Source organism: Phyllostomus discolor, chromosome 6, assembly GCF_004126475.2.
Source record: "Phyllostomus discolor isolate MPI-MPIP mPhyDis1 chromosome 6, mPhyDis1.pri.v3, whole genome shotgun sequence".
Taxonomy (NCBI): Eukaryota; Metazoa; Chordata; class Mammalia; order Chiroptera; family Phyllostomidae; genus Phyllostomus; species Phyllostomus discolor.
The window spans coordinates 153232139-153245643 of NC_040908.2; the positions used below are offsets into that span (position 1 = coordinate 153232139).

The following is a 13505-nucleotide window of genomic DNA, read 5'->3' on the forward strand; positions in this document are numbered from 1 at the left end:
AAAAGTGGTTTGTGAAGTTTTCATGCTGGCAGTTTCTCACTGGACGATGCTCCACAGTCAGGTAGACCAGTTGAAGTTGATAGCGATCAAATCTAGATATTGAGAACAATCAGTGTTGTACCACGTGGGAGATTGCCAGCGTACTCAGAATATCCAAATCAGTAAAGTTATTGGTGAAAATGAAATATGTGCCTTTATTTTACAGAAAAAACCATGCAGACTTTTTGGCCAACCCAATATTTAACAATTACAGAATCTTGCTTCTTTCTAAGTAGAATTGTATATAAAAATGATGCCTAAGAGAGGCAAGCTAGACCTCAAAGGAGAAGTTGTGACCTTCACCTTTGCAGGTTTAGAAATTTAGTTTATCAGTTCTACCAGAAACTATTGGGCTTTTAAGGAAACTGATTCCCATTTACCAGCTCAAAAGAGATTGGATCTTAAACCAGATGGCCAGTTGTTCCTTTATGAGGAAGCTACTCCTGTCTGGTACCTGACAGACTCACGTCTCTTTCTGGCATCAGGCACCCACACTACCAAATGGACATGGTGAGGTTGCTTGATGAATTCACAATTGATACAAATGAAACTGGGTAGTGTTAGGGGTGGTTTATTCGGTTTATAGAAACTGTCCCTATTCCAGTGCAATACAACTCCCTAGTGACCAGAATACACATGACGACCAAATTAGGGTCTTTGTTCCTTGCATAACTCAGAATACAACCCAAGCAAAGTCTTGCTGTTTGTGTCCCGGATTTCTGAATACAGCATTGGTGAAGACAGACTGTGACCTAGTGCTCACATTCTTTGGTCCCGTGTCCCTCACATAGTTCTGTTCCATCGCCCTACTGAGGATGCAGTGTAGTCTCCGTGGCAGAGGCCAGGTGTTTCCGGTCCCTGCAGCACCATGCAGACTGTCTCCCGGGGCGGGTTCCTTTCCAGAGAGCTCATTGAATCTGCAATATGATGACGACTCTTACTGGCTTTACTACTTGTGATTTTTTTAAATTTCCTCCAAAAATACAATACAAAAATTCTTTTATGTCTGTGCTTTGGCTTTTATTAGAGCACACTATTTATATTAAAAAGGAATATCTCTCTGTCTCTGATAACCTCACCTTAGGAAGCCTGCTGGTGTGCACATGCTAACACGCACAGTGCAGTCCTCTCGGACGTGTCAGTGTGCAGGGAAATTCAGAAGAAGGTGCTCCCAGAGTTTAGGCATGGGGGGAGCAAGTTAATACCCTCTCTAGTAACTATAAAAACATCACGATAATCACTACCTTTTTGTGGTACTTATAATTTACACAGGATTATGAATTATGTATTAACCTCGTGGATTTTATTACTGAGCCCATCTGATGGATGAGGAAATTGGGCCCAGTGACCTTGCCCAAATTATTCAGTTGGTGACATAATTTAAATTATTCTCAGGCCTTCTGATCCATAAACTGTTTTTTTGCCTGTAGTTCTCAGAAGTAGAGGTTTGAGTCATAACTTTATTTTTTAATTGGCAAGGTCATTTTAAAAGAAAACTAGAATCTACCCTGACCGGTGTGGCTCAGTTGGTTGGGCATTATTCTGCAAAGCAAAAGGTTGCCAGTTCAGTTCCCAGCCAGGGCACGTGCCTGGGTTGTGGGTTCGGTCCCCAGTCAGGGTGTGTGCAGGAGGCAGCCAATTGATGTTTCTCTCTTGTGTCAGTGTTTCTCTCCCTCTCTGTCTCCCTCTCTTCCCCTCTCTCTAATAGATAGATAAATAGATAAGTAAAATCTTTCAAAAGAAAACTAAAATCTGTTATCACCATTATATAAAGCAAAAAACATTTTAATGTCATAAAGGTACAAAGACAATCTCAGAGTGAAGGTGAGTCTTCCTCAGAAATGACATTTGGCAGCCTCACAGCAACAGAAGTGTATCTGGACATAAGTGTTCGTGTGTGTGTGTATAACTTTATATATGTACCTTTGTTTTCTTTCTCACCATTAAGGATTGCTAGAAATTTTGTGTCTGAGCAATATTTGAAAACCACTGCTTTAATTTGTCATTATCTAGTACAGAATTCCTCCACAGTAAACCTTAGACGTTGGAAGGAATGGTGATTTTTCTGATTTTATAGTCAGAAATATTGTCATGTCCTGGCTCTCCCACATACTAGTTATTGAATCTTGGGCAACTTACTTGGCCTTCCTGAGCCTTCCTTATGTTCTTAATTCAAAAATAGTCAGCCCTGGCTGGTGTAGCTCAGTGGATTGAGCGTGAGCCTGCAAACCAAAACATCGCAGGTTGCATTCCCAGTCAGGGCACATGCCTGGGTTGCAGGCCAGGTCCCCAGTTGGGGGCACATGAGGGACAACCACACATTAATGTTTCTCTTCCTCTCTTTCTCCTTCTCTTCCCCGTATCTCTAAAAAATAAATAAATAAAATCTTAAAAAAACATAAATAATCAAAGAAATGCCAGAGTGTTTTTAAGTATTTAAATGAAATAACTTAGGGAAACATTTATTTTAGCACCTGGTACATAGTGGGAACTAAGTAAATGTCACTTCTGCAAACACAGGCATGAGACTCTGCCGCTTCTGGACTCGGGCTGCTTACAAGCCCAAGTCCTCACAAGCATGTGCGTGTAGTATCTTCTAAGTACACATCTGTTTGATTAAAGGGAGCCCTGACATATTTACACAGGTGTTGTAAGAGGAAAGATTCCCTACTTGCTTTTTTAGGTTATCTTCGTGGAATTCTATTTTTTCTTGCTATCTAGACCCACCTAAAAGAAGGAAGAACACCGTTGGTACAAATGAAAATTCAAGTTTGTTTTCTTCTCAGAAGTTCATCGTTCCCATACCTACTTTGTTCTGGGTTACACCTTTCAAGCTTTCTAATTGCCAGCGTGAACTTTTATCCTATTGTTTATGCATTGAATTGTATAAGCTTGACACTTGCCTTCAAAACCAGATCACTGCCTTTTAAAGAAGACACTAAAATTCAAGACAGAACTGCCAGGGTCCTATGGTGGAGGAGTCCTAATTAGAAACCAAATTCATCCAATTCCTTCGTATATTTTTTTCCATTTTGTGAAAGGGACATGTCCCTCCGTGGTATCATTCTTAAGGTGGACTGCGCCTGCCTGTCTTCAGAAACCACAGTCGAGTTAGTACTCAGACCTGCTGTTACTAATCATGTAAGACTTGATGGAGGCGACGTTTTGAGTCAGATTTTGAAGGAAAGACTTTCTTCTGCCATTTCTTTGAATGCATGATCCCTACCTCTGATGTTTACCCCCGTCTACTGTCCGTTTTGTCTAGGAAGTAGCACTCATCTCTCTGTGCTCTGCTCCTGAAACCCCTGAAACCTCACTTCCGTGATTATCAGTACTGATGCTTACCAGATATTGTCACCTTCTGTCATTGTCTGGCTTTTGCTCCCTCCCCAGGCCTTGGGCTCAGTCTCTCCCCCTGAGTAGCCAGCCCACTCCACTTTATGACAGTTCAGAAGCCGTTCCTAATGCTGAGCTGAAACAGGACGTCTCGTTTCCAGTCCTGTTCTCTGAGGCTAATGGAGTTGGTCCTTCTCTCATTCATGTCGCATTTCCTTAAATATTTGAAGATGATGATTGTTGCTACCTTTCCTCCCCCCGCCTCATATTTTTGCTTCCTTTCACTAAGTGTTCTCATTTTCTTGAACAGCTCCTCTTATGTGGGGCTTGTAGTCCCTTCCCCAGCCCTGAAGTACTCTCTCTAGAATTTTATAAAACCTTTCTAGCAAAATGTTTGTCAGGCTTGATTTTTTTGTGCACTCTTCCTGCCGTGGGGGTGACCCTCGGTTTCTTCGGTCCTTCTTCATGTAACGTGCTTTTGAGTCCTTTCGCCAAGTCACTTTTCTGTAAATGTGCTCTGCCTTCAAAATCTCTTCAACTGAGGTGCTCAGGCTTAACCACGCATCTCCAGGTGTGTCTCAAATATTGCAATATTGTACTGAAACCAACTGCAAAGAACAGGGTAGATTCAAAGATGATTTCAAGACTTTAAAGCCAGTCTGCTGTGATCTGATGTGCTCAGCTCTGGCAGAGAAATACAGTCTTCACTCTTGGTGGAAAGGGAAAATGTGCTCTCCGGGCCAGAGCAGGGCTGGTTTACGTGAACCGAAGTCCCTGCCCCGGGTCCTTGATTAGTCTGTCCTCATGCAAGTGAGGAATCCAAATCCTTGCTGTTGGATTGGTCCAAAAGGCACTGTCCTAATTGGTCAGAATAGAGCCATTCTGATTGATCAGAGCATCACAACTCCAATTGGAAGGGGACCGCCACCCTATGGATTGAACTAGGATTCCAGGAACTCCCTGGAAGGGCTGTCTTGGGTGGTAGAAACAGAGCAGGCGGAGCATTCAGTCGGAGCTGCTCCGTGAAGTGCAGCTTGCAACTGAGGCCCCTGTGTAGACAGAGTTCCTAGGCTGCTTTCGTTTCATTTTGTTTTGTTTCGTTTCGTTTTGTTTTCATTTGAACCCATTTAGCCACCAGGAGCCCTCCTTGGTCGGCATCTTCTTTCTCAGGGGCCACAAATCCCAATGCTCTCCCATTGCCCCTTGCTGACTCCCACATTCTGTCGTCATACTCAGATTCCAAACTACATTCACATAGTAAAAAGCCCACTTGGGCTTTAAAATCTCAAAATCATCTTGGAACCTACCCTAATCTTTGTCCTAAGTTCACTTTAATCACCAAATTCTATTTTTCCTCCACTGACATTTTCTCACATACATCTTCCCCTCCCTTTTAAAAAATTCCTCTTATCCTCACCCTAAGTCAGCCTCCCTTCATAGAACTTGTATATAGATTATTGAAATACCTTTCTAATTGGTCTCCTTATCCTCTGCCCTGCTCTCCTCCTCCCCAACCCCAGATACACCAGCGGACTTACTGCACTGACTTCCGTCAGTATGGCTGTCACCGTGGTACTCTTCTGCTGGGCAAACAGGGCTCTCTTTGCAGCCAGTCTTCCTGACTGTCCCAGACATTCGCAGGGTCACCCGCCTTCCCTCGGTGTGTCTGTTACTTGCTGGTCTCCTCTGTATGCAGTTTCATTCTAGCTAATTTGGAATCACTGCCTTTGCACACGTATTCCTCGCGCCTGTGTCAGCCTGTGTGTGTGTGCACGCATGCTCTTCAGTGTCGTCACTGTAGTGAGTGCCCTGCCTGCTGTCTGTTCTGTCTGAACCCTGCCTCAGGTGGTCTGCCTGCCTTTAGGAAGAGTTTTGTGGCTCCCATCAAGTACTTTTTTCCTTCCAAAACTCTTAAATGTTCTTGTTCTCTCATTGTTTAATGTGTACAGTTTTGTGTCTTCAGCTTGATTGTAAATGTATTGAATTCCTCAGATTCCTCAGGTTCCTGTTGCTCTTGTTCCCACCTGTACAGCTTATACGTGTAGATGGGCCCATAGCAGGCTCTAAATAAATAAAGTGTGGTTTATTTTTCTTCCAACTCAGCATGTGTGTGATCTCCCTCTCCCTCACTTTTGTTCAGTGTGGTTCTGTAGGACTCGCTCTCACCCACCCCAGCAGCCTGCAGCAGGCTCCGTGGTCTCTCTTTATTTGAATATTGATTTTCCTCAGTGAAGTCCCTTTCTCTGTGAACTCTTTAATGATTTGTATTACTTAGTGGTGAGGGCACAGGGAAGCATTAACCGTGGGGAACTCTTTGCAGCTGAACCACATAAATGCTCCCTCAATAGTGAATAAGGCTCCCCAACACGGCATCTGTGTGCAGCCCCAGCTGTGCGCTGGGGCATTAGTTACTTGCGGTCTCTCTTTGGCCAAAAGCCACTTTTGCTTAAACCCATATTCTTCACTGTGGCTGAGTTTTGAGAAAATCCTTTCCTGTTTCAGGACAAGGTGCAAGGACTCCCGTGGTATCCATAGGAGAGGCAAGGAGAGGAAGCTGAATAACATAATACTTAGAGACGGCAGTGTTGCCGCAAGTCAGATGCCTGGAATTTCTCTAAGTTGCTGTTAGGGATCCCTGTAGAAACCCTGTCCAGCTGCTTTCCTAGGTTAGCTACTGAGAAATTTGTCAATGGCATAGTATGCCATAGTAAATGGCATAAAGAGCTACTGATTGTGCTAAAGCCATGCCTACCTTTCTGTCGCTTCCAATTCATCCAGCCAAGCTGACCATACTTTAACTCATGACAAGGTAGACTTTAGAGTTGGAAATGTCAGCAGGACAAGGAAAAGGAAGGAGCAGCAGATTCTCTAGGACCTCGCAAACCAAATTATTTCTGCGTTCCCATTAATTCAGTCTGTGCCTGCTATGTGCCAGGTAAAATGCTAGACATTCAGAACATAGTAGCAAGATAGAAATTGAAAATTAAAACTCTTTGTCAACCCTACACTTATACCACTGGCCACATAATTGAGGCAAGTAACCAACCATTTTTGTCTGAATATTCTGAAGAAAAGCTTTTGCAAACCCCTGTTTTACTTTAAACTTGTTTCAGATCTCATTCATTGTCATTGTCATCGGTAGAAACCAGCAGATTCATTCAGAAAACGTAAAAGAAACTTCCTTAAAAAGATGGTAGTACATTCTGTAGTCACTTGTGACAAATAGAAGAGTCCTATAGCTTTTCCAAAGAAGAGTAACAGGGATTTCTGGTGGTACTGACAACAGACCTTCCCGCTCCCTGGAATGGAGTGGGGGATAGGAGACAGGTGTCACCTGGGTTAAGGGTGACACTGCATCTTCTGTGAGTAGGTTTCAGAGCTTTAGGTTATTTTTAGCCATGGTAGTTGGGGATCTTTCTCACCCCAAGCCTCCTCAGAGACCAATGCTGTCCTTCTCTAAGATAGATCACTCACAGTGGCCACACAGGTCAATATGGATAGGAGATTCCTGCCCCTGGCTTTTGTAACACCGTGTTCCCAATCACCGAAAAGGCCAGAATTACCGGTTGAATATCACTGGGATAATTGGGACAACGCAGGCTAGCATTCTGTGAGCAGCAGCCCCAAGCTCTCAGGTTGTCCGGTGGATACACATTACAAAAACAGGCATTTCATTTTGTTACTTGTTTTTATACCCTCTCTACTTCCAAAAAGGGTTGGAGATGACTTTCATCGAACACACAATATAGGGTTCAGCCATTAATTCAAAATAAGCGAAGTAGTAAAGAATTTTTTTAAAGGAAGGCATTCTATTAAGAAACTTGGAGTAATTTTTCCCTAAGCTTCCTAGTTACCTAAGCATAGAGGAGAATGTGTGAGGTCGTGCAGTCTTCACTGTATGATACGGGGAACATACCTACTTCTCAGCGGACTCTTTACCAGGCCATTGTGCCGAGGAGCTTCCATGGGAGTCTTTACATGAGAAGCTTGAGCAACATAATGAATAATATCTTGATAACCATTTTAGAGAAAAATTACTGTTTTATTGCTAGCATATTGCTAGTTCTTAACATCAGCCATTAGTGAGAATGGGAGCCTTCGTGTGGAAACAGGATAATTTCTCATTAAACAAAACATTATTCACTTAAGGCAATTAGATTATATGGCCTGGACCTGCAGCTATGGTATTTTATGTGCTATTTGAATAAAGCTTGAAGAATCCCACATTAAATAAGTGAACCTCATCTTTGCCATCTGTGTCTTCTATCTCGAGCAAGTTGGTCTTTTTTGCAAAAATACATACAATAGCCATCCTCGTGCTCAGTAGGGACATGCGCCATGCGTGCCTGCCGTGGAGCTGCTGCCGTGTTCTCAGCCGGGCTTTTGACAAAAGGCACATGACGGAGATGGTATTTTATTAGGAGTTTTGAAGATGCCGAATGGTATTTTTATGCCAGTGGGCCAGAGAAGTGCCTCTAACCAGAGCCAAAATTTTTCTCAAAAAGCAAGGTTGGAGTCACTCAAGTACTTGAAAGAGTACTATGTGATTTTGAATAACATGCTGGAACTTGAATTTCAGGTACGGTGGTGGAAGAAAGCAATGGTTCTGACGAGATAGAGAACTCAGACGAAACAAAAATGTCAGAAGAGATCTTGGCTTTAGTGGATGAATTTCAACAGGCATGGCCCCTGGAAGGCTTTGGGGGACCACTGGAGATGAAAGGGCGGCGTCTGGACCTTCAGGGGATTCGGGTACTGAAGAAAGGTCCCCAGGACGGAATGGCCAAAAGCTCTTGCTATGGAGACTGCAGAAGTGAAGATGACGAAGCAACAGAATGGGTAAGAGTTGCCAACTCAGTTCCTCCCAAATTGCAGCCCAGGTCTTTTGTGGGGCTAGGTTTTCAAAGTGTGATGTCTCTGTTGGACGTGTGGCCCGACTTGACTGCATACCCCAGGCGGCCCTCGCACTGGAATTGAAGTGCAGGAAGCGTTTCGTGTGACTTGTGTGCCCCTGGCTTTTCTGGGAAGTGGAGGCAACAGGGTGGGGGTGTGGCCGCATTCGGAGCCCGTGCATTTGGGGCCACCCGGTTCAGACATCTTCGTTTTCAGTTTCCTCCGTATACTTACTCTTCAGGGCTAGGTGACTGTTTTTATTTTACTAAAAATGTCTGATTTAGAGCTTTAAGAATTGAACTGAAGGAGAAAACTCAACCTTAGCCCAGGACTGGTTTTTCTTAAGGCCACCAATACCCACAGCCACTGACAGATTTGATCTCTGGTCTCATTTGTCCCTAACATGTTTCTGTTTCCTAGATCACATTCCAGGTCAAACGGGTGAAGAAACCCAAAGGAGAGCATAAAAAAACCCCGGGGAAGAAGATAGAATCAAATCAAGCAGAAAATGCACATCGCTACCAAGCCAACCTGGAGATCACGGGCCCGAAGGTGGCATCTCCTGGGCCACAAGGTGATTTGAATGTTTAATACGCCAGTTTTTTTTTTTTTTTTCAGACTTGACCTTCCCAGTTCTCACAAAAGATATGTTTGTGACTTAAAGTAGATGACGAGGTAAGTTGGCTAAGTGAACAAGAAGCCAGTCATTGATACAAAGTTTGTTTTGACAGTTCACTTTTTTACCATAGGTTATTTGGCATGTATTCTTATTATCTTGAGCTTCAATATCCTATTGATTCTTACCTTGAAAGTCTGGGTTAATATATTAAAACGGGGGTTTGAGACAACTCCCTGGCCTTAAACTCCAGTTTTGCCATTCAGTTCCCCATGCCTCACTTTCCCGATCTATCAAATGGGACTAATAATTGCTCCTGTCTTATATGGTGACTGGGAGGGTTCTGTGAGTTGATGGTGCTTTAAATGAACTGGGCACAAGGGGCTCAGTACATGTTAACTATCCAGTAACATCTTCGTGTGTCAGGTACCTCTTTCGTTACCTATCGGGTGAATGCTCTAGAGCCGCTCCCCAGGACAAATGCGTGTACGGCAAACTCAGACCTGTACTTTCAAGGCTCGTAGTTGTTCCAAAACCCATCTCTGGACTCCAGGCTCAGGGCCCTTCCTGTAAGTCTCGCTGACTTCCTTTTCCAGCAATCAGGACGTTAGAATTTCTTTATCCTTAAAAGGATATATTCCCTGTCTTGGACTTTGGATATTCAAGGTAACTTCCTGAAAATGTCTTATTTCACTTGCTGTACTTACCAAAGCTCAAAGCAAAGAGCTCACAGTAAAGTACTAAGTCCCAGAATGAACTGTGACTTGTGAAAAATAGTAAGGACACCAAAAAGGACATTTTGTCATGACTGGAGCTAAAAGCACGAAGTAGCTTTCCTATTTAAGGAACATAGCATGTGTTAACAGGTGACAAAAGAAAGCAACATTTCCTTTGTTAGGTCTGTCTTCTGTAGCAAGGGAACAGCGCTCAAACTGTAAAGCATTATTATGGAAATGAGCACTGCGTTGGATTAAACAGTACACGTAATAAAATGATAAAAGAAGAAAATTTAGATAGTTATTTATATGCATTTAAGGTGAAAAGGAAATTTCTAAGGTTGAAAGAACAAGTAATTCTAGCATCAGAAAATACCATGAAATAAAAAGACAAAGGGCTGATACAAAGTATTTTTTGTGGAATATTTATAGGATATACGATACACAAAGGATAGTAATATTTAAAGAGCACCTACAAATCAATAAGAAAAATACAGCATTTCAGCAAAATATGTTCAAGTACATAGATAGGCAGTTCGCCAAAGACACACACGTGTACACACACATGCAAGTGGCCCTAAACGTGAGACAGTGTGTAGCAAACAAAAAAGTGCAACCATCAACAGTGATGTTCATTTGTGCTTATCGAATTCTTTAAATGTGTAATAAACAATGAGAATTAGTAAAATGAATTATGAGTTCTGGGACAGTTTGGCTAGATGTCCAGAAAATTTAAAAATATACCAACAGTTCTACTTCCAGTACCTTACCCCGAGTGAATCATTTTACAAGTACAAAGTTACTGATCACAGGCTTGCTTATAATAAAAATTTGGAAACAACCTAAAGGTTGGTAATTCCCTAAATAAATTACAGCATGTGTTCTGTGCAGGCAAGAGGTTTGTCACTCAGTAAGTGAACAAAAGCAGTTTAGTAAGCAGCATGCAGATATACTTCTTTTTAACACTTTATTGCACTTTGTAGACAGTGTGTGTTTTGTTTTGTTTTTTAATTTGCCACAAATTGAAGGTTTGTAGCAACCCCTCACTGAGCAAATCTGGTGGTGCCATTCTTTCCAACAGCATTTGCTGACTTTGTTTCTCTGTCACATTTTAGTGACTCTCTAGATATTTCAAACTTTTTCTTTATTATAAATGTCATAGTGGTCTGTGAAGTTCTGCTGTAATTGTTTTGAGGCATCACGAACCACACACATATGAGACTGGAAACTTAACCAGTAAATGTCGTGTGTGTCTGACTGCCACCAACCAGCCATCCCCCATTGCACTTTCCCACTCGGGCCTTCCGTCCCCTGAGACACAACAAGACTGAGATCAGGTCAGTTAGTAACCCTGTGGTGGCCTCCAAGCGTTCACGTGAAAGGAAGAGCCACTTTAAATCAAAAGCTAAACTTAGTGAGGAAGTAATGTCAACAGCCAAGATAGGTCAAAAGTTAGACCTCTTGTGCTAAACAGTTAGCCAGTGGGAATGCAGAGAAAAAGGGTTTTTTTTTTTCCTTTTTTTAAAATATATTTTATTGATTATGCTATTACAGTTGTCCCATTCCCCCCTTCTCTCCCCTCCACCCTGTACCCCCTCTCCCACCCATGTTCCCCCCCTTTAGTTCATGTCCATGTGTCATACTTAAGAGTTCTTTAGCTTCTACATTTCCCATACTATTCTTGCCCTCCCCCTATCTATTTTCAACCTACATTCTATGCTACTTATTCTCTATACCTTTTCCCGCTCTCTCCTCCTCCCACCCCCCTGCTGCTAGCCCTCTATGTGCCCTCCATTTCTGTGGTTCTGTTCCTGTTCTAGTTATTTACTTAGTTTCTTTTGGTTTTGCTTTAGGTGTGGTTGTTGATACTTGTGAGTTTGCTGTCCTTTTACTATACATGTCTTTTCTTTATCTTCTTTTCTTAGATAAGTCCCTTTAGCATTTCATAAAATAAGGGCTTGGTGATGATGAACTCCTTTAATTTGACCTTATTTGAAAAGCACTTTATCTGCCCTTCCATTCTAAATGAGAGCTTTGTTGGATAGAGGAATCTGGGATGTAGGTCCTTGTCTTTCATGACTTGGAATATTTCTTTCCATCCCCTTCTTGCCTGTAAGGTCTCTTTTGAGAAATCAGCTGACAGTCTGATGGGAACTCCTTTGTAGGTTACTGTCCCTTTATCTCTTGCTGCTTCTAGAATTCTCTCCTTTGTTTTTACCTTGGCTAATGTAATTATGATGTGCCTTGGTGTGTTTCTTCTTGGGTCCAACTTCTTTGGGGCTCTTTGAGCTTCTTGGATTTCTTGGAAGACTGTTCCCTTTGCCAGAATGGGGAAGTTCTCCTTTATTATTTGTTCAAATAACTTTTCCACTTGTTGGTCCTCCCCTTCTGGTACCCCTATAATTCGGATGTTGGAACGTTTAAAGGTGTCCTGGATGCTCTCAAGCTTTTCCTCGATTTTTTGAATTCTTATTTCATCATGCTTTCCTGCTTGGTTGATTCTATCTTTCTTCTGGTCCACTGTATTGTTTTGAGACTCAGATTCCTTCCTTTCACTATTGGCTCTCCTCCGCATATCTTCCTGCATCTCTTTTATGGTAACCTGCATCCTTTCATCTAAATTGCGCCCAAAGTCAACCAATTCCGTGAGCTTTCTGATCACCAGTGTTTTGAACTGTGCATCTGATAGATTGGCTATTTCTTGGTCGCTTAAAAGGATGAGTCCTGGGGGACTGATCTGTTCTGTTGGAAACATGTCTTATGTCTTTCCCTGTCTCTACCTTTTTTTTTTTTTTTTTGGTCTGGTCGCTCTTGTTATGGTGGCGGGCAGAGCCTTAGGTGTTCACTGGGGCTGGGCACCCCAGTCACTAGATTGTGATGTTATATGTGGGGGCGGGGGCAGGAATGGGGATGGGAGGGAACAATGGCGGTAGTTCCGTTCTCTGGGCTCAGACCCTTCTCTGGGACCCTGGGCTGCGAGTTCTGCCCTGGTGCACAATCGCTGCCTCACTGGGTCCCCCAGCCACAGCTTGCGTACTCAGGGATCGCCGCTGCGTTCTTGCGCCCCAGATGGCTGTTGCACCGATTTCGCGCCAAATTTTCCCCGACCTCCTCGCGTTGATGACCTGCGCCAGCCCTGCGCCCACCCGGCTCGTCGTCCCCTACCAGTCTGGATGTATGGGCCTACTTCAACTTCTTGGCTGTCCGACTTCCATTCAGATAAATCCTCTGTCAGTTCTGAGTGTTATTGTCTGTAAATTATTGTTGTTCTATTCTTGGTTGTGTGAGGAGGTACGGTGCGTCCACCTATTCCTCCATCTTGCCGGAAGTCGAGAAAAAGGTTTTGAGTGAAATTAAGAGTGTTGCTCCAGTAAACGAATGATGAGAAAGTAAAACAGCCTTATTGCTGATATGGAGAAGGTTTCAGTGGTCTGGATAGAAGGCCAAACCAGCCACAGCATTCCCTTGTGCCAAAGCCTAATCCAGAGCAAGGCCCTAACCCTTCGGTTCTGTGAAAGCCGAGAGAGGAAGCAGCTGCAGGAGGAAAGTCAGAAGCCAGCAGAGAGAGGTTGGTTCATGCTGCTCCCTCTGCCTGGAATGCCCTTAAGCTACCTCAGAGATGCTAAACTATCACCCGTCCTTAAACCTCAAGCTCAAATGCCATCTCTTCCTTGGTACCTTCAGACGGGATTAGTTGCTGTCTCTCCAGTTACTCTGCGTAGGTGCGCACACTGACCCTACCGTAGCCTAATGGTTTGTTGATACTTACCTTCCTCCCTGGACTGTGAGCACAAGGTCAGGCTCTCCTGTTGTCTCCTACCACGATTCCCGGCCCTGTGTAACAGGTGTTCATGAAGTATTTTCCAAGTGAGTTCCCTAAACGTAAAAGAAAAAGAAGCTTAATT

At 43.2% G+C, this 13505-nt stretch overlaps 1 protein-coding gene across 3 annotated transcripts in view; it reads left to right on the plus strand.

Annotated features, from left to right (window-relative positions):
• The window catches only part of TTC17 (tetratricopeptide repeat domain 17), a 97662-nt gene that overhangs the window by 60943 nt on the left and 23214 nt on the right, over window positions 1–13505 (plus strand). For all 3 annotated transcript variants that reach the window (XM_036029265.1, XM_028515205.2, XM_028515204.2), the window contains 2 exons: window positions 7955–8214; window positions 8689–8842. In XM_036029265.1, coding sequence (XP_035885158.1) covers window positions 7955–8214; window positions 8689–8842 — 414 coding nt within the window. The remainder of the gene's footprint in view (window positions 1–7954; window positions 8215–8688; window positions 8843–13505) is intronic.